This window comes from Myotis daubentonii, chromosome 1 (assembly GCF_963259705.1).
Source record: "Myotis daubentonii chromosome 1, mMyoDau2.1, whole genome shotgun sequence".
Lineage (NCBI taxonomy): Eukaryota > Metazoa > Chordata > Mammalia > Chiroptera > Vespertilionidae > Myotis > Myotis daubentonii.
In genome coordinates, this window is record NC_081840.1 from 119,921,119 (window position 1) to 119,939,846 (window position 18,728).

General features: G+C 37.5%; 1 protein-coding gene across 8 annotated transcripts in view; it reads right to left on the bottom strand.

Moving 5' to 3' along the window:
• Window positions 1–18,728, bottom strand: part of TOGARAM1 (TOG array regulator of axonemal microtubules 1) — a 138,006-nt gene that overhangs the window by 76,777 nt on the left and 42,501 nt on the right. For 7 of the 8 annotated variants that reach the window (XM_059659113.1, XM_059659121.1, XM_059659130.1 and 4 more), the window contains exons 4-6: window positions 7,390–7,692; window positions 5,213–5,472; window positions 2,734–2,966 (exon numbers count right to left, since the gene is read on the bottom strand). In XM_059659113.1, coding sequence (XP_059515096.1) covers window positions 2,734–2,966; window positions 5,213–5,472; window positions 7,390–7,692 — 796 coding nt within the window. The remainder of the gene's footprint in view (window positions 1–2,733; window positions 2,967–5,212; window positions 5,473–7,389; window positions 7,693–18,728) is intronic. The other variant, XM_059659146.1, reaches the window with a different exon arrangement.

The following is an 18,728-nucleotide window of genomic DNA, read 5'->3' on the forward strand; positions in this document are numbered from 1 at the left end:
GGACTGCCAAAGAAACTTAAACCTCTCTAACTTGTGCCATACAGTCTTTTGTTGGATCAAAAACCCCCCACCTAATTCTAGAAGAGTCCATTCCAAAGTAAAACAAATGATTCTACATAATTATCTAATACTAGAAGCCCGGTGCACAAATTTGTGCACAGGTGGGGTCCCTTTGCCTGGCCAGCGATCAGGGCCAATCAGGGCCACGGGAGCACACTGACCACCAGGGGGAAGCTCTTGTGTTGAGTGTCTGCCCCCTAGTGATGAGTATGCATCATTGCAACTGGTTGACCGGTCGTTTGGTCACTTAGGTCACTAGTAGATACTATCTACCTTCATATATAATCTGTATCATAAAAGGCCTGTGGTCATGACACCATAATAGCATCATGACCAAACAACCGGTCACCAGGAGGTGCATGGAGCACCTCTTGTGGGGCAGGACTCGTGGCTCGCGTGGTGAGGCGGGGCTTGAGTGGGGCTGGCGGGGCCCACGGCTCACGTGGTGAAGGTGGGGCCTGTGGCTCACGCAAGGTGGGTCTGGGGTCCTGTGGCTCGCGCAGGGTGGGTCTGGGGTCCTGTGGCTCATGCAGGGCGGGTCTGGGTAACACACGATTTCACGTGCTGGGCCTCTAGTAATACAAAAATAGAGACTTAACTATGTGATAATACATCTGCAACAAGTGAGTTTAGTGAATGCCACTTTCTTCTTGGACTACTATTTGTTTATTTTCCTAACTTTATAAAGGCCTAAAGGCCTTATTTCACAAAGAAAGCAGCCCTAGCTGGTTTGCTCAGTGGTTAGAGTGTTGGCTCCTGAAGGGTCTCCAGTTCCATTCCAGGTCAGGGCACATGCTTGGGTTGTGGGCTTGATCCCCAGTGAGGGGGTGTGCAGGAGGCAGACAATCAGTGATTCTCTCTCATCGTTGTTTCTATCTCTCTCTCACTCCTTCTCCCTTCCATTTAAACTTAAATGTGGAAATACTGAATTCTTTAAAGATAATTCAGTCCATAGATGAAGGTATACTGAACTCACTTCTCACTGAGTTCAATATCTGAAGAAAATAACTCTGAGACAATATAGGGAATAGTGAGTTCTAAATGTTACAGTATCAAATGAAGTCTCTTCCCAATTGTGTACCAAATTAGTTATAGGACCTTGCAACTGTAGTAGTATGTAACATAAAATTTCGCATTCATGGACAATAAGGGAAGGACTTTAGATCTAAACCATAAATATATATTTTAAATGTCTGGTAATTTAATGAAAAAATAGTTACATACTGATTCCAAATTCATTTTGTAAATACATAGCATTAGTCTACCAACGTAATTAAAACAAGAGAATTTCCAGTAGAAAAAAAATTCCAACTGCAAAATAAGCTGCGATTTAAATTAAAAAATGATAAGGAAATCAAGAAATGAGAAACACATTCCACAACAGGACACAAAAATTCAGTTTACTTCTATGAACTGCTGAAATAAAACACTCTTTTTCATTAAAGTTACTAGAACACTGGCTCTCTTTTGATTACACCAGTGGTCGGCAAACTGTGGCTCACGAGCCACACGCGGCTCTTTGGTCCCTTGAGTGTGGCTCTTCCACAAAATACCGACTTCTGCGCACGGGCCACGAAGTTTCAATCGTACTGTACATGTGCGCCCGCATGTGGTATTTTGTGGGAGAGCCACACTCAAGGGGCCAAAGAGCCGCATGTGCCTCGCGAGCTGCAGTTTGCCGACCACTGGATTACACAATCTATATTTACCTAAATTATTGTGGTTCTAGCTCATTTAAGTGAAAATAATATTAATTTTAAATATTTACTTTAAAAATTATTTACTTGTAATAGCTGTATATAAACATGGTTCAGATTGAAATCAAAGGAAAATAAAATTAAAAAGACTGTTAATAAGTATGTAAAAAAAACTGGAACTCTCATACATTGCTTCTGGGAGTGCAAAATTGCACAAGCAATTTACTAGTAAAAGTTAAATGTACATCAACCCTATAATCAAGCAATTTTACTCTTAGATTTTTGTCTAAAATAAAAAAGATAGGACTCCCTAAAATCCTAGAATAGAGTCACAGAGATCTCAGAAATCAAGGTGGGATCACTGTTTAAAACTTAGAGTTTACTGAGGTAATCTAAAAAAATTTGTCAAATTGCTATGCTGAAAAATAGATGGCTAGGACTCTACTTCTAACACTATTGTTTTAAGAAGACTTCTAAGAGGGCTGGGAAAGTTATGGCATGAAATCCTAAGTTTCTACAAAATAATGGAATAACAAAACATAATAGTAAGGTAGCAGCTAAATGGAGTTTACCCATAAATTAGAGGAAATTGGTACTGAATTTAAAATGAAAGCAGTAATATCAGCTATAGGTCAATTGCCAAAGAGCAGTGATCCAGAAAAGAGCTAAGGAACAAGAAATGTTGAGATAAATCTTAGATAGGTAAACGAAAAACTGATGCTGGAGGAACAGACTTTATACATATTAATTTAGGTGCTCTAGATTAGAGCTGGGGTTGTGTTCTCTCTCTCCACCCCCATCCCAAACCAACGTCAAGCAAAGTAAGATATGTAAACTTTTCCATTGTCTTTTAAATGTATTTCAACATTTTTAAAATTAGAAAATTGCTTTAAAGGTTTGTTTTTTCTCAAAGATGATATTAGGGCTTTAGACTATAAACTACAGATTAGCATTCAAATATCAAAACATAAAATACATCATTCTATTCCCCTGGGGAGTTGTAGACAGAGAGGAAGTCAATGATTCTTGGCTGTAAACTCCACTTTCACTATAAGAGCTGATGTTTGGAGAGGAAGAGCGAGATGGGGAGTCCATAGTCAAGTCGAGCTTAATTGCAGAATCAGGGCTTTCAAGATCTGAAGTACTGCCATTCAGTTTTGCTCTTTTCTTAGCTGCACTGTTACGAAGGGACCTAAGAGAGCTCTGCATCTGAGAAAAAATAAAAGCAATCAATTTCACAAAATAATTATATTACTAAAAGTTATCCTTAGATTTTAAAATCCATTAACTGTATCTATTTTTCCCCATTAACTATATCTAGCTACCCACTCTTCTTTAATCCACTAGTAACAAGATGGATGCTAACATATCTGCACATAGTATTTTTTTTAATATATATTTATTGATTTCAGAGAGGAAGGGAAAGGGAGAGAGAGATAGAAATATCAATGATGAGAGAGAATCATTGATTGGCTGCGACCTGCACAACACCCATCAGGGATTGAGCCCGCAGCTGGGGCATGTGCCCTTGGCTGGAATCGAACCTGGGAACTCTTCAGTCTGCAGGCTGATGCTCTATCCACTGAGCCAAACCAGCCAGGGCTGCACATAGTATAAATATAGATTTCATCACTTAGGTATTTATAAATAACCCACTATTTTATAAACCCTGTAAGAGAAGGATCTTATTATTTACCATGGTATTTCCAGCACTGGGCACAAAGATTAACAAATGAATCACTGAATTAGATGGTAGACAGCGGAGTGGGTTAAAGTCACAGAGATCCAGCTAATCTTAAGTCAATTGTGTGCTTATGTGACTATTTAGATGTTCTATGAGGTTAGCAAAAAGTAATCCATTTTTTAAAATTTAAAGTTCACATCCAGCCTGCCAGTGTTAGAATTCAGAAAATAATAGATCATTTAATTTAACTTCTGAAGCCAAGTATTTCTAGAAATGCAGAGTAGAAATCATTATCTGAAACTAATACATTAAGGTTGGGAATAGAAATCTGAACAAATTAAGGAACACAGAAATATACATAACTGCGCTTTGTTTATATTTTGATTATACTAATTATAATGGTTGATTCAATAGGATGCCACTTCCTTAGTAAATCTTTGAAAGATTCAATATCTAAAAAGAGTAGTATCTTCTTACATTTACTAATAATTATATTTTAAAAATTACCCTTTCAATTATCCACTGAAAGAAAAAGGCCTGTTTTACGTAACTGTAAAATCAACACAAAATGTATAATCAGATGAAATTTATAAATTATGTAGGTCAATGCCTTTTCTATAAAAGTTTGTTTTCTTAAATAAATCCCCTTCCAAGTACCACTGAAATAAAAAAACCAGGAAAGATTTTTACAAGTAGTTAGAATTTGGAATGACTAACTCATTACGAACCAATTTTGGCACTCTATTAGTTTTACACATGCTTAATGCTAAAGAAATGCTTTGAAAATAAATATGCATCAATATTTATTTTATTGAGCAAGTGATCTGTGCATGATGCTTACAGCTTTAAAATCAGTTAAAAAAGACCCCATAATATCAACATCTAGTGTTTCAGTTTACATATTTAATGTAAAACACTTTTTAAATCTAAAATCAGACAAACAAATGATAAAAAGAAAGCATTTATAAAAGCTGTGCTCTGGTGCCTGACCGGCATGGCTCAGTGGTTGAGCACTGACTTATGAACCAGGAGGTCACGGTTCGATTCCCGGTCAGGGCACACGCCTAGGCTGCGGGCTCGATCCCCAGTGGGGCACATGCAGGAGGCAGCCAATCAATGATTCTCTCTCATCACTGATGTGTCTATCTCTCTCTCCCTTCCTCTCTGAAATCAACAAAAGCTGTGCTCTGAATCCAAACTAATATAACAGCCACATTCTTTATCTGGCATATTAATATGTACAGAGTTATCATATTGACAATACATTTGTATAATTTAAATGGAATAACCTAGCATTCAAAGATGAGTATCCAATATGATCTTAATTTCATAAAGATAAGTAATGATGCACATATATGGACAAGGGACATGCTCAAGAATGAAGAGGAAACTATATTATGTTTCACTTATTTAAAAATGAAAACAAATATGACAAATTGCTCATTTGGGAGGGGTTAGTACAAGAGTATATAGCTATATTATTCTTATTTTTAATTTAAAAAGTAATAATATATGCATAGAGGGAATACTTAAAGGAAAACACATTAGTGTTAACAGTTAATTATTCTGGGCATTAGGATTTGGTGTGATGAATTTTCTTCCTAGTACTTCACTAAAATTTCCACGTTTTCTATAATGAACATGAAATATTTTTATAAGCAAGAAAACATGTTATGGGATTAAAAATTACTTGATTTTTCCTTAGATAAAACTATTATATTATAGAAAATCACAAACATTTAAAAAATTAAAAATGGTATTTGGTTCTAACCTCTTCTTGATCCAAATCTTTGTCCTTGATATTTAATTCTGAAAGATCAATTTTAACACTATCATTTTCACTTTTCCAAATATCATTAGGCTCTTTCTTTTTGGGTCCCACTATGCTTAAATCGGTTTTATCAGGCAAAAGGCTGATTCCCCTTGGTATGGGAGGAACAGGCTTGGTCCCATTCAGGCCTCGTCGGGAAGATGATGATCTCGCCAAGGCAGGTGTGAGTTGAACTGGAGGTTTTTCTTGAGAATTTTCTCCTGCATGAAAAAATACATATTTTACTTTTTAAAAAAATGTTCAGAGAAGTGGAAGTTTAAATCACAAATGCCTGGAATACAGTGTTTTAAAATTAAAAAGCACAATATCTTTTATTAGAAATAGATTACTACTTAAAATGAGATAAAAGGATCATTGTCTCCTAAACAAATATAACAAAAATGAGCCAGCTGGTGTAGCTCAGTGGTTGAGCATTGACAAATAAACCAGGAGGTCACCGTTTGATTCTTGGTCAGAGCACATGCCCAGATTTCAGGCTCAATCCCTAGTAGGGAGTGTTCAGGAGGCAGCCGATCAATGATCTTTCAGGCATTATTGAAATCAGTAAAAACATATTTTAAAAAATTATAAAAAAATGACCCATCAGATATATTTAAACATGATTTATTTATAAAAATAAAAATATGACATGCCAAGTTAAATTTCTATCTTCATATACATCATCATGGCCAGTATTTGTATAGTAAAGTCCATAATAAGGTAGAAGAGCTACTTTTTTTGCTTGATTTAATTACATAAGCAACATTTGAAGGACTACCATATGCAAAACAGAAATACTGGTCACTGGGGAGAACAAGTTGAATGCCTCAGCTTTCAATAATATTTGATCTTGTAGGAAAAACAAATTCAGAAAGAAATTAATACAAGGAAATGAAGGTTTAGTGCTAACAGAAAGTGATAAAATTCACTATAAGTTAAAGTGACCTTATATTTATAAACTGGAACATTAGCATTGTGGGATAGTTTAAAGGTGAAATATCTTACCTCAGACACTGCGGATAGGAAAGCCTGTGGGATAAGGGTGTTGCCTTTAACAGACATTTTATTTTGAGACTGAATCTGTCTTGAATAAACATATGCTAATTTCATAATTAAAAGAATATTTTCTCATCTGAGGACATGTTTAGACAGAGGAAGGGGGAAAGAGAGAGAGAAACATGGATGTGAGAGAAAAACACTGATCGGCTGCCTTCTGTATGTACCCCAACTGGGGATCGAACCAGCAACCCAGGTATATGTCCTAACCGGTAATCAATCGGCAACCATTGATGCATAGGATGATGCTCAAACAACTGAGCCATTCTGGCCAGGCAAGAAAAAAATATTTTGTTAAAAATAAATAGAAAACCCAGTAAAATAATTTTAACATATCCTATATAATGAAAGGCTAAAATGCAAATTGACTGAATGGCAGAACGGCTGGTTGCTATGATGCTCACTGACCACCATGGGGCAGATGCTCAATGCAGGAGCTTCCCCCTGGTGGTCAGTGCACTCCCACAGTGGGAGCACTGCTCAGCCAGCCAGAAGCTTGGCTCAAGGCTGGCAAGTACAGTGGCAGTGGCAGGAGCCTCTTCTGCCTCCACAGCAGCATTAAGGATGTCTGACTTACTGCTTAGGTCAACGGGGAGCGGGCCTAAGCCGTCAGTTGGAAATCCCCTGAGTGCTCCTGAACTGCGAGAGGGAGCAGGCTGGGCTGAGGGACTCCCCCTCCCCCTCTCCAGTGCACGAATCCCAAGCACTGGGCCTCTAGTATTAAATAGTCAATAAATGTTGAATGATGAATAGATATTATAGTAAACATGAATGACATTTTATATTTGTAAAGCTAAAATTTTTAGTAGCTTCTCAGGCTGTTCATGTTCATGTCCATTATAAAGCATTATTGTTTACCTAGTTCTGAAAAGGATTTTGAAGTGGCAATAGAAGAAAAAAAGCAATTCAAAATTTCAACTGAATTTTATATTACACATTTGATCTAATTAACATATGGTTATTTTATTAAATATTTACTAATGCACAGAAAAATGTAATTTACAAGCTTTTAAAGATCTAACAACATAATTTTAAAATATAATCAAACATACAAATGAATTTGAAAAAGTATTAATTTTTACCATCATTTCTTCCTGTTGAGCCAGGTGATTTTTGGCTGACAAGCTTTTTTTGGGGACTTGGCTTTGATAGTCCTTCAAAGCTTTTAAGAGGCCAGGAATTTGAGAAATTAACAGAATTATCTTGAGACTTCTTTGGAGACACAGTAAGAGATGTGTGTTTTGGGCTAGTTCGAGATGAGAGAGGATAGGAAGGAAGGATGAAGGCTCCTGGGCTTGGATTTGGACCAGAGTATGATGAAATACATTCCGTTTGGTTACCAAATGTTGGCTGTGTCTTACTGCCAAAATTTAGGCTAGCATACACTATAATAAAACAAACAAAAAAATGTTATTCCCACTAAACTTTGAAACCAATGTAATAAACAAAAATAAATAAGACAGGATACACACACACACACACCCCTTCTAAGAGTTTTAAGATTTTTGCTTTTCACATTAAGGTTTTTATTCCATCTGGCATTTATATTTTTGTACAGTGTGAGGTAAAGATCTAATTAACATTTTTCTACATAGATAATGCAATTTTTCCAGTGCCACTTTTTGAGCTAACCATTCTTTCCCTTTTATCTATAAATCTATATATTATTTGAGTCTATTCTTAGATGCTTCTTATTGGTTCTATTAATCTATTTATGTATACTTATTACACTATATTATTTGTAATCGAGCTGATAGGATAAATTCCCTTCCATTTTGGTCTACTTTAGAATTATCTAGGCCAGGGGTGGGCAACCCCTGGCACGCCGTGCCAAACATGGCACGCCAGTAACTTTTTTTTTTTAAAATATATTTTATTGATTTCTTACAGAGAGGAAGGGAGAGGGATAGAGAGTTAGAAACATCGATGAGAGAGAAACATCGATCAGCTGCTTCCTGCACACTCCCTACTGGGTATGTGCCTGCAACCAAGGTACATACCCTTGACTGGAATCAAACCTGGGACCCTCGAGTCCGCAGGCCGATGCTCTATCCATTGAGCCAAACCGGTTAGGGCATGCCAGTAACTTTTGCTGGCACGCAAAACCCTCTCTTATAATCTTCCATTTACAACTTTTGTGAACATTTGAACGACTTAAATGTTAAATTACAAGGAACTGGCAAGACACTTGATGTTATGCTTGGTTACATAAAGGCTTTTGAAAAGAAACTGGAAGGCTTTAAGAGGGATGTGGACGGTGAGAGATTTAGATATTTCCCAAATCTTAAGAGGCACATTGAAGACCTCCCAAAAGATGACAGAACAGACTGTCAAAGTCTTCAAAAGCTGTTTTTAAGCATCATCGAGTCAACTATTGAGCAGTTCTTCTCAAGATTTGCGAAATTCAGAGAACTGGAAGAGACAGCAAAATTCATGAGGTTTCCAGATAGCATGAAACTGGAGGAACTGCACTTACAAATGTTTTCATGGTTAGACATGGCTGACTTTGAAATGCAGTTGATTAAATTTCAGAGTAGCTCAATTTGGAAGCAGAAACTTATTGACCTTAGAGTTGACTTGGAAAACATTGAAAAAAAGCGATTAGAGACAGGAGTACCAGAGAGAAGTGTCAAAAATGAACTATTGAGGACTTGGAATGCCATTCCAGAAAATTTTTCCTGTTTAAAACACTTTGCAACAGCATTGCTCTCCATGTTTTCATCCACATATGCTTGTGAATCTTTGTTCTCAGTGATGAATTTTGTTAAGTCTCTTAATAGGAGTAGCCTGACGGATGAAAGTAGTAGCTCGTGCATATCTCTGAAGGTCACGAAATAGAAACCTGATGTAAAATCTCTGTCATCAGTGATGCAGCAGCATAAGTCCCACTGATAATATCAAACGGAGTCATAAAGTTTTCTGTCGGAATATCAGTGTACATGTATACATTAAAAAATAAATGTATTTTTCATCATCATATACTGTGTTTTTGTCGCTTGAATGAATTTTATTATTTCTTCAAGGTTCTTCACATACGTACACCTTAAGAGATATCAAGTAGGCGTAACATGTTCTCAAAAAATTAGGGTTGGCACGCAGAAGAATTTTGAGTCAGAGATTTTTCTGGTTTTGGCACGCACTCACAAAAAGGTTACCCACCCCTGATCTAGGCCATTCTTGACCCTCCATTCTGTCATATGAATTTCAGGATCAGCTTGTCAGTCTCCATAAAAGATTCTGTTGGGCCTTTGGTTGAAATGACATTTAATTTACAGATTAATCTGGGAATAAGTGTCATTTTCCTGCTATTGAGTCTCCCTGTTTAAAAATATAGGATCTTTTAGCCCTGGCCATGTAACTCAGTTGGTTATAGCATTGTCCTAAACACCAAAAGGCTGTGTTGATAGGAGGAAACCAATCAATGTATCTCTATCACATTGATGTTTCTCTCAAAAAAAAAATCAATAAGAATATATCCTTGGGTGAGGATTAAAAAATACATATTTATTTATTTATATAAATTTATTTACATGCACTAATATATTTATGTAAATAAATATACCTATTTATATATGGGATCTTTTAGTTTATTCAGATTTTCTTTCACGTCTCTCAAAAAAGTATTTTAGCTATTACAATAAAGGACATGCAAATCTTTGTTAGATATCCATATATTTACAAATTTTGTTCTATAATTTCTTAAAAACTACATTTTTCTAAAAGTTGCTGGTATTCAGGAACTTTATTTAGCTTAACATTCTAATATTATACCTGGCAAACTTGCTAAATTATTTAATATTTTAATAGTTTTCTGTATATCCTTTGGAATAGTCTTTGTAATCTAATAATGATTATAATAATAATGGTGACTATAATGATAATAATGATGAGCTAATGTTTATTGAGCTCTTACTATATGCCATGTGGTATTCTAAACACTTTCCATGTATTAACTAATTTAATCCTTACAACAATCCTGTGGGAATAGGTATTAGTCTTATTTTACAGATTAAAAAAATGTACAAAGGGGATAATAAGTAAGTAACTAAAGGTCATACATTAGGAAATTATAAAACTGAGATATCAACCCAGGCATTCTGGCTCCCAAGCTTGTGCTCTAAACCATTACACTGTACCATGTATTATCTGTAACAATGCCAATTTTTGTTTCTTCCTCCTCAAATTTTATATTTTTAATTTTGAGCAAGGTATTCCCTAGATAGATAACGACTCCCAAATTTTTAGGACTGATTTTCCCTTTCACTCCAGACTCAGCATCAAAATGCCACTTGACATCTCTGAAGAGACAGATGTCCCAAACATTACATATCTATAACAAAAACTCTTGATTTCCCAGTCAAATCTGTTTCTCCTCATCTTCCTCCTCTTGGTAAACAGTAGCTCTATTCTTCAAGTTGCTCAGACCAACAGTGTTGGACTCATCCTTGACTCTTCTCTTCAACTTCAGATTTAATCCATTAACAAATCTCATTGGCTCCAAATTAGTGATACAGAATGATCACTAAATCTGGAAACTTGGGTGAATACAGAATAAATGGCTTGTTCATATTACATTACTATATATGTAAAATAAAATTACTAATGTTTCTAAACTTTACAACCATGCTGGGTATCAGAATCTAACCATTTTTCATCACTTTCATTGCTTCCTCTAAAACAAGCCATACCATCATGTCTTACCTTTACTATTGCCATCACTTCCTAACTCATCTGCTTTGTATCCGCCCCCACTCCTGCCAAGGCTAATCTCTACGCGGCAGCTCTGATCCTGTAAAAAGGCAGCCAGATAATGCTATTTCTCTTCTCAAAAACCTCCAATGACTTCCCAACCCACTCAGAATATAATCCCAAATCCTTACCATGCCCTACAAGGCCAAATGTTATCGCCTATAATTATTCTCCCGACTGATCATACCACTGAGTTCCTTGCTATTTATTCCTCCAACAAGGCCAAATATGACCCTACTTCATAGCATTTGTACTTAGTTGTTCTCTCTGACTGGAATGTTCTTTCTCCAAATATCCATGTGGTTCACAGCTTCATTTCATTTAAGTTTGTTTAAATGTTATCACTTCAGAGAGGCCTTTCCTATCACATTCTATCCCCTCATGCTGTCTTATTTTTCTTCTTAGGACTTTCATTCTTATTATCTTCTCCTCTACTAGATTTTGATCTTTAGATCCTAGAACAGTGTCCGGTCTCAATAAATATTAAAGGGATTAATAATAAATGCTCATTAGCAGTAGTTAACTGAGCATTTGTGTCTGTTCTTGACTTTAAAGTCAATTCTAATATTTTACCACTAAGTATATTTGCTATTGGTATTAACAGGTATCTGTTCAGGTTAAGAAAATTATTCTTAGTTATGGGTTTGTAAGTATGCATGGATGTTGATTTTTCATCAATTGCTTTTACTGCATCTATTGATACAATTATATAGTTTTTCTCTTGTTATATGTGATAAGGTTCAACTACAGGTTTTTCTGAAAACACCTACTTAGGCATAATATGTAACATACAAATTTAAAAAACACATTGATAGCCAATATGTAGATCTGGTTTGCTAGTACTTTATTTAGGACTTTAACTTTCATAAAAGTGAAACTGGATCACCATTTATTTTGCTTTATTCATTGACCTTACCTGGTCATGGTATTAAGGTTATATTTATTTCATAAAATGAATTAGGGAGCCTTCTTTCTTCCTTAATTCTTTTAGTTTGTCTAAGATAGGGTTTACCTCTGCCTTGAAGGTTTCACAGAATACAAGGAAAACTATCTGTGCCTGGGATATTTTGTTTCTGTGGTTAAAATTTTAATTAAAAATTCCTTTAATGATTATACATCTGTTCAGTTTTTATATTTCTGAGATAAGTGTGACAAAGTTATTGTGTTGTTCAAATATTATGTATCATCTAATTCCAAAATTCTTTATCCTATTCAAATTTTCTACTAACATTTGTAGATTTGTTAATTTTTTTCCTTGTAATTTTGTCAAATTACATATGTAGACACTCACACATACATGTATACACACACATTTTTTAAAAAGTCTTATCTGCTTAGTGAACTATTCTTTTTTCATTATGATGATCCTCTTTAGCCCTAAAAGTGTTTTTAGCTTTAGTGTGTATATTTTCCTTAATATCAATATTTTATACTTGCTTTGAGTATTTGTCTAGTATAGTAGTTACTTCCCTATCACGGGGGATAGGTTCCAAGACCCCCAGTGGATGCTTGAAACCCTGGATATTATCCAACACTATATATACTATGTTTTTCCTGTACATACTATCTAGAATAAAGTTTAATTTATAAATTAGGCAGACTAAGAAATTAACAATAACTACTAATAAAAAGAACATTAGGAGTAGTGACGGAGAACAATTATAACAATGTACTGTAATAAAAGTTACATGAATTGAATGTGGTCTCTCTCTCAAACATCCTATTGTACTGTACTCAACTTTTCCCTAAAAGAAAGCAATTTACGGCTTCTCTAAGGCATATCTGAATTGCCAGCATCACTACTCTTGTGCTTTGGGACCACTATTAAGTAATATATGGATTACTTGAATACAAGCCCTGCAATGCCACAACAGTTGATCTGGGTAGTGTATACAGAGTGGATACATTGGACACAGAAATGATTCATGTCCTCAGTGGGACAAGTGAGAGAGAGATTCCATTGCACTACTCAGAACAGTACGTAGTTTAAAACTTATAAATCATTTATTTCTGGGTAAAATAAATAAATTTATTATTTCCATTTAGTATTTCTGGATCTAGGTTAACTGTGAGGTAACTGAAACTGTAGAAATCACAATTGTGAATAAGAGGGGACTACTGCATGTTTTGCATGCTTTACTTTCTCCAATTCTATTCTGATCAATTTTGGGTGTAACTTAGCTTTTAAATTTTAAAAATCTAATCATCTCTGTTATTTAAATGTCCACTCTGTCCATTTATCTTTATAGCAACTGCTGATATGGTTTACTTCAACCATCTTATTTTGTGCTTCTTCTTTATTACGTTTTTTCTTACCTTTTATTGACTTTTTCGTTTTACTCTTCAGCTAATATAAAAGTCTACTTGTACTTTTAGGGGTTCCCTTAAATTTTCCTTCAATATTTTTTTGGAATACTTTCCATGACAAAAGACCTAGCTTATGTATACTAATAAATACAACATTCTTCTGAAGACTTAAGCAATATATATTATTTACTTTTAATTCATATTTGACAAGGTTAGAACCTCTGCTACTACCTAAATCTTATTTGGGTGGAAAATGGGCTACAGTGGTCAAAATTTATATACAGAATGAAAACTTTATTTCCTGATTTCAATTAAGTGCTCTATTAATAGATTCTGATGCTTCCATGCCAGGGTATAATTATATATTTCTTTTTTAAGAGATTTAAATATAAGGTATTCCCCATTAATGTGTACATACACTTTTAATAATTATAAAGGAAATTTTATTAAAACACATTTCATTTTCAAAATTTAGCGATCAGCTGTTAAAGTGTGTATAATTTGGGGAAGGACACTCTGTATATTTCTTACAAAGAAATCAAACATCAGATTTCTTTATACACATAGAGAGACCCAATGTTTGCAACAAAAGAAACCAACACGTCCAACATTTAGCATGGTTCACTGCAGCATTTAAAATTGGGATGGGACACACAAGGGAGAACCAAGATGGCGGCATAGGTTAACGCCAGAGTTTGCTGCTTTGAACAACTACTTCAAAAGTGAAACCAAAAAACGGAAGAGACATCACCCAGAACCACAGGAACGCTGGCTGAGTGGAAGTCCTACAACTAGGAGGAAAGAGAAACGCATACGGACACTCAGAGGAGGCGCAGTGCTGAAGTCAAATTCTGAGGTGCGGAGTGCGCGGAGCGGGCTGGCGGCGGAGGGCGTGGTTGTTGTTTTCAATCGGGAGGGAGTCGCAGACTCTGAGCACCAGATCCGGGCGAGTCTTTAGGGACCCAGACTCAAACGGGAGAAGCGGGACTGTCTGGCTTCGGTCAGAGCGAGTGCAGCTTTCTCTCCGAGCTTTGCAGCGGGTACTGGGACTCAGAGAGGCAGAGCCCCTGGGGACAGGACTGAGAGCCGCCATAACTGCTCTCTCCGGCCCACCCTGTTGATCCTGTGCGACCCGCCCTACCCAAGCCCTGCACAGAGGCATTTGCCGGATAGCCTCAGGCAAAGGCTAGATTAGCACCTCCCTAGAGGACAGAAGTTCTCTCACTGCTGACACAGCTGATTCCCATAGCCACTTGGCCTGGAGGTCAAACCCTCCCTGGAATTAGCTACAACAATCAAGATTTATCTATAAGACTGCTAACAAAGACCACTAGGGGGTGCACCAAGGAAGCATAACAAAATGCGGAGACAAAGAAACAGGACAAAATTGTCAATGGAAGAAATAGAGTTCAGAACCACACTTTTAAGGTCTCTCAAGAACTGTTTAGAAGCTGTCGATAAACTTAATGAGATCTACACGAAAACTAATAAGACCCTTGATCTTATATTGGGGAACCAACTAGAAATTAAGCACACACAGACTGAAATAACGAATATTATACAGACGCCCGACAGCAGACCAGAGGAGCGCAAGAATCAAGTCAATGATTTGAAATGCGAGGATGCAAAAAACATCCAACGGGAAAAGCAAAATGAAAAAAGAATCCAAAAATGCGAGGATAGTGTAAGGAGCCTCTGGGACAGCTTCAAGCGTACCAACATCAGAATTATAGGGGTGCCAGAAGATGAGAGAGAGCAAGATATTGAAAACCTATTTGAAGAAATAATGACAGAAAACTTCCCCCACCTGGTGAAAGAAATGGACTTACAGGTCCAAGAAGCGCGGAGAACCCCAAACAAAAGGAATCCAAAGAGGACCACACCAAGACACATCATAATTAAAATGCCAAGAGCAAAAGATAAAGAGAGAATCTTAAAAACAGCAAGAGAAAGAAACTCAGTTACCTACAAGGGAATACCCATACGACTGTCAGCTGATTTCTCAACAGAAACTTTGCAGGCCAGAAGGGAGTGGCAAGAAATATTCAAAGTGATGAATGCCAGGAACCTACAACCAAGATTACTTTATCCAGCAAAGCTATCATTCAGAATTGAAGGTCAGATAAAGAGCTTCACAGATAAGGAAAAGCTAAAGGAGTTCATCACCACCAAACCAGGATTATATGAAATGCTGAAAGGTATCCTTTAAGAAGAGGAAGAGGAAGAAAAGGGTAAAGATACAAATTATGAACAACAAATATGCATCTATCAACAAGTGAATCTAAGAATCAAGTGAATAAATAATCTGATGAACAGAATGAACTGTTGATTATAATAGAATCAGGGACATAGATGGACTGACTATTCTTGGGGGGTAAAGGGGTGTGGGAGATGTGGGAAGAGACTGGACAAAAATCGTGCACCTATGGATGAGGACAGTGGGTGGGGAGTGAGGGCGGAGGGTGGGGCGGGAACTGGGAGGAGGGGAGTTATGGGGGGAAAAAAAAAGGAACAAATGTAATAATCTGAACAATAAAGATTTAATTAAAAAAAAATAAATAAATAAAATTGGGATGGGAACTTCTAGATGATTTGGCATTTGGCATTCATACTCCGGGCCCTTCAGAAATACCATGGAGAATGTTAGCTGAGAAGGTGGTGGGCTTGACAAAATTTTTAATGTATAACTTACTAATAAGTTAAATCTTGACTTTTTAAAAAATCTTTATTGTTGAGATTACAGATGTCCCTCTTTTTCACCCTCATTGCCCCCTTCCACCTGGTTCCCACCCCACCCCAGGCCTTCTCAACCCCATTTTCTGTGCCCCTATGTAATGCATATATGCACATAAAATCTTTGTTTAATCTCTTCCCGCACCTCCACCGCCCTTCCCTCTGAGAATCGTTCCATTTCCATGCCTCTGATTCTATTTTATTCACCATTTTATTCTGTTCATTAGATTTCTTATTTGTTTATTTTGATTTTTAGATTCAATTATTGATAGGTATGTATTTGTTGCCATTTTGTTGTTCATATTTTGATCTTTTTCTTTTTCTTCTTCTTCTTCTTAAAGAATACCTTTCCATATTTCATATAATACTGATTTGGTGGTGATGAACTCCTTTAACCTTTTCTTGTCTGTGAAGCTCTTTATCTGACCTTCAATTCTAAATGACTAGAGGCTTGATGCATGAAGATTCGTGCAAGAATAGGCCTTCCTTCCCCTGGCTGCCAGCACCGGCTTCCCTCTGGCACCTGGGACCTGGGCCTTCGCTCTGGCCGCCACCTCCCACCTTTGCTTTGGGCCGGAGCCACATGCCGCCCACTCCGGGCCGGCTCCATAGCCACCGCCCAGAGGCCGGCCCTGAGCAGCTGGCAGGGGCTTGTGGGAGGCTTGGCTTCCTTTGTCACTGGGGCGACAAAAGAAGCCAAGTGTCCTGCCCAAAGGAAGCCAAGCATCCTGCTCGCTCTGGCTGGTTCCAGCTGGCACCACCATCTTTGTGGCTATGGGCGCCGCCATCTTTGTGGCTATGGGCGCCACCATCTTTGTGGCAGAGTGACTGTTAATTTGCATATTACCCTTTTATTAGTATAGACTAGTGGCCCATTGCACCTGGTGTAGTAGGTGTCTTGTAGGGCCCAGTGGCTAAGCCTCCCAGTCACCTGAACTGAGCACTCTAGGTGCACCCCTTTGTGGGCTGTGTGCACAGTCTTGTTGTAGTTGAGACTTGATTGCTGTTGGTGTCACTGGGAGGAATTGACCTCGAGGCCAATTGGCTGTGAGGACAAGCTGCGACTACAATGGGAGAGCTCCTATGCAGGAGACACCCTTTTAGAGCAGTACTTGCTTCAGTGGAGCTTTGGCGCTCACTGAATCTGCCCCTTGAGTGTGTCGCTTATGGATGTGTAGAGGTGTAATCTGGTATGGTCTGACACTGACCACTGGGTACACTGGCTCTTGGGTCTCCAGGGAGGTGCAAAGTCAGTCACTGCCTAGGGCCACCCAGCAGGAGCTACAGAGACATCTGCAGCTTCCTCCTCTTCGTATTGGGTTTGGAAGTGCCCAGATGAGGCCCAGCTATGAAGCAAGGCAGGCTGGTTCTGGTGCCAGGTCTTGGGCCCTTTACCCTTTGTACACTATAAGTGTCTATATAGACGCAAGCAGCGGACCTTCCCCACACGCTACGTGTGTCTACAGCCGCAAAAAAACTAGCAATATTACACTTGGTGATTTCCAGTTACAGGTAATCATGCAATTAATTAAAAAACATAAATTAGCACAACCTGATAAAAGAAAATGTTATACCACCGACTTGCCATCCAGATTATACAAACGACATTTTTTTGGGGAATATCTGCTGACTGGAAAATAAAACCTACGTGGAAAAGGTGTTTGGTATGCTCTTCTACTAGTATTGGTACAAAATAGCAAAAAGAAACCAAATACTTTTATAAACAATGTAATGTGCCGTTATGTGTTGTACTGTGTTTTGAACTTTATCATACACTAAGACAATTTTAATAATAACTAAGTATAAATAATACTTTTTTCCCCCATTGTGTATGTGCTACGTAAAAATAATTAAAAATTTCCTTTGGAAGAATTAAAAAAAAAAAAATGTTTTCCCTAAGTGGCAGCCCTGACCAACTTTAAAATAATTTTTCGTGAGAATTTTCAACTGAAAATATTCAAGAACACCTGAATTGTAATATATTTATTTTTATAATATCCATTGCAAATTGATTTTTTAAATTAAATTCAAAATACTGTAGTGTGTGGGGATTGTTTCCGTTTTGGACGCGTGGCAGTTAACTGGTTAATTGATAGGTTTGGAGCTCCCTGACCCAGCTGCAGCTTGTTTGACAGATTTTAGCCTGAGCAAGAACAGGCCATTCATATGCAAAAGCTGCTGCACACAGCTTGGGTGGGGTTGTAAATTGGATGAGGCAGGGTCTTAGGGAATCACCAGGGTGGAGCAAACAGAAATGGCACCAGTCAGCTGTAACCGGTTTGGCTCAGTGGATAGAACGTTGGCCTGCGGACTGAAAGGTCCCGGGTTCGATTCTGGTCAAGGGCATGTACCTTGGTTGTGGGCACATCCCCAGTAGGAGGTGTGCAGGAGGCGGCTGATCGATGTTTCTCTCTCATTGATGTTTCTAACTCTTTATCTCTCTCCCTTCCCCTCTGTAAAAAATCAATAAAATATATATTAAAAAAAAGAAAGAAATGGCACCAGTCAGCCTTGCAACCTACTGGGAGGTCCCAGCATAGGAACAATGATCCTTGCAAGCAACTCTGTCTGAGAGAAAGCTGCCCCTGAGTACTTGCCCCAATGCTAGACAATCCAGTTCCTTCTCGTATGT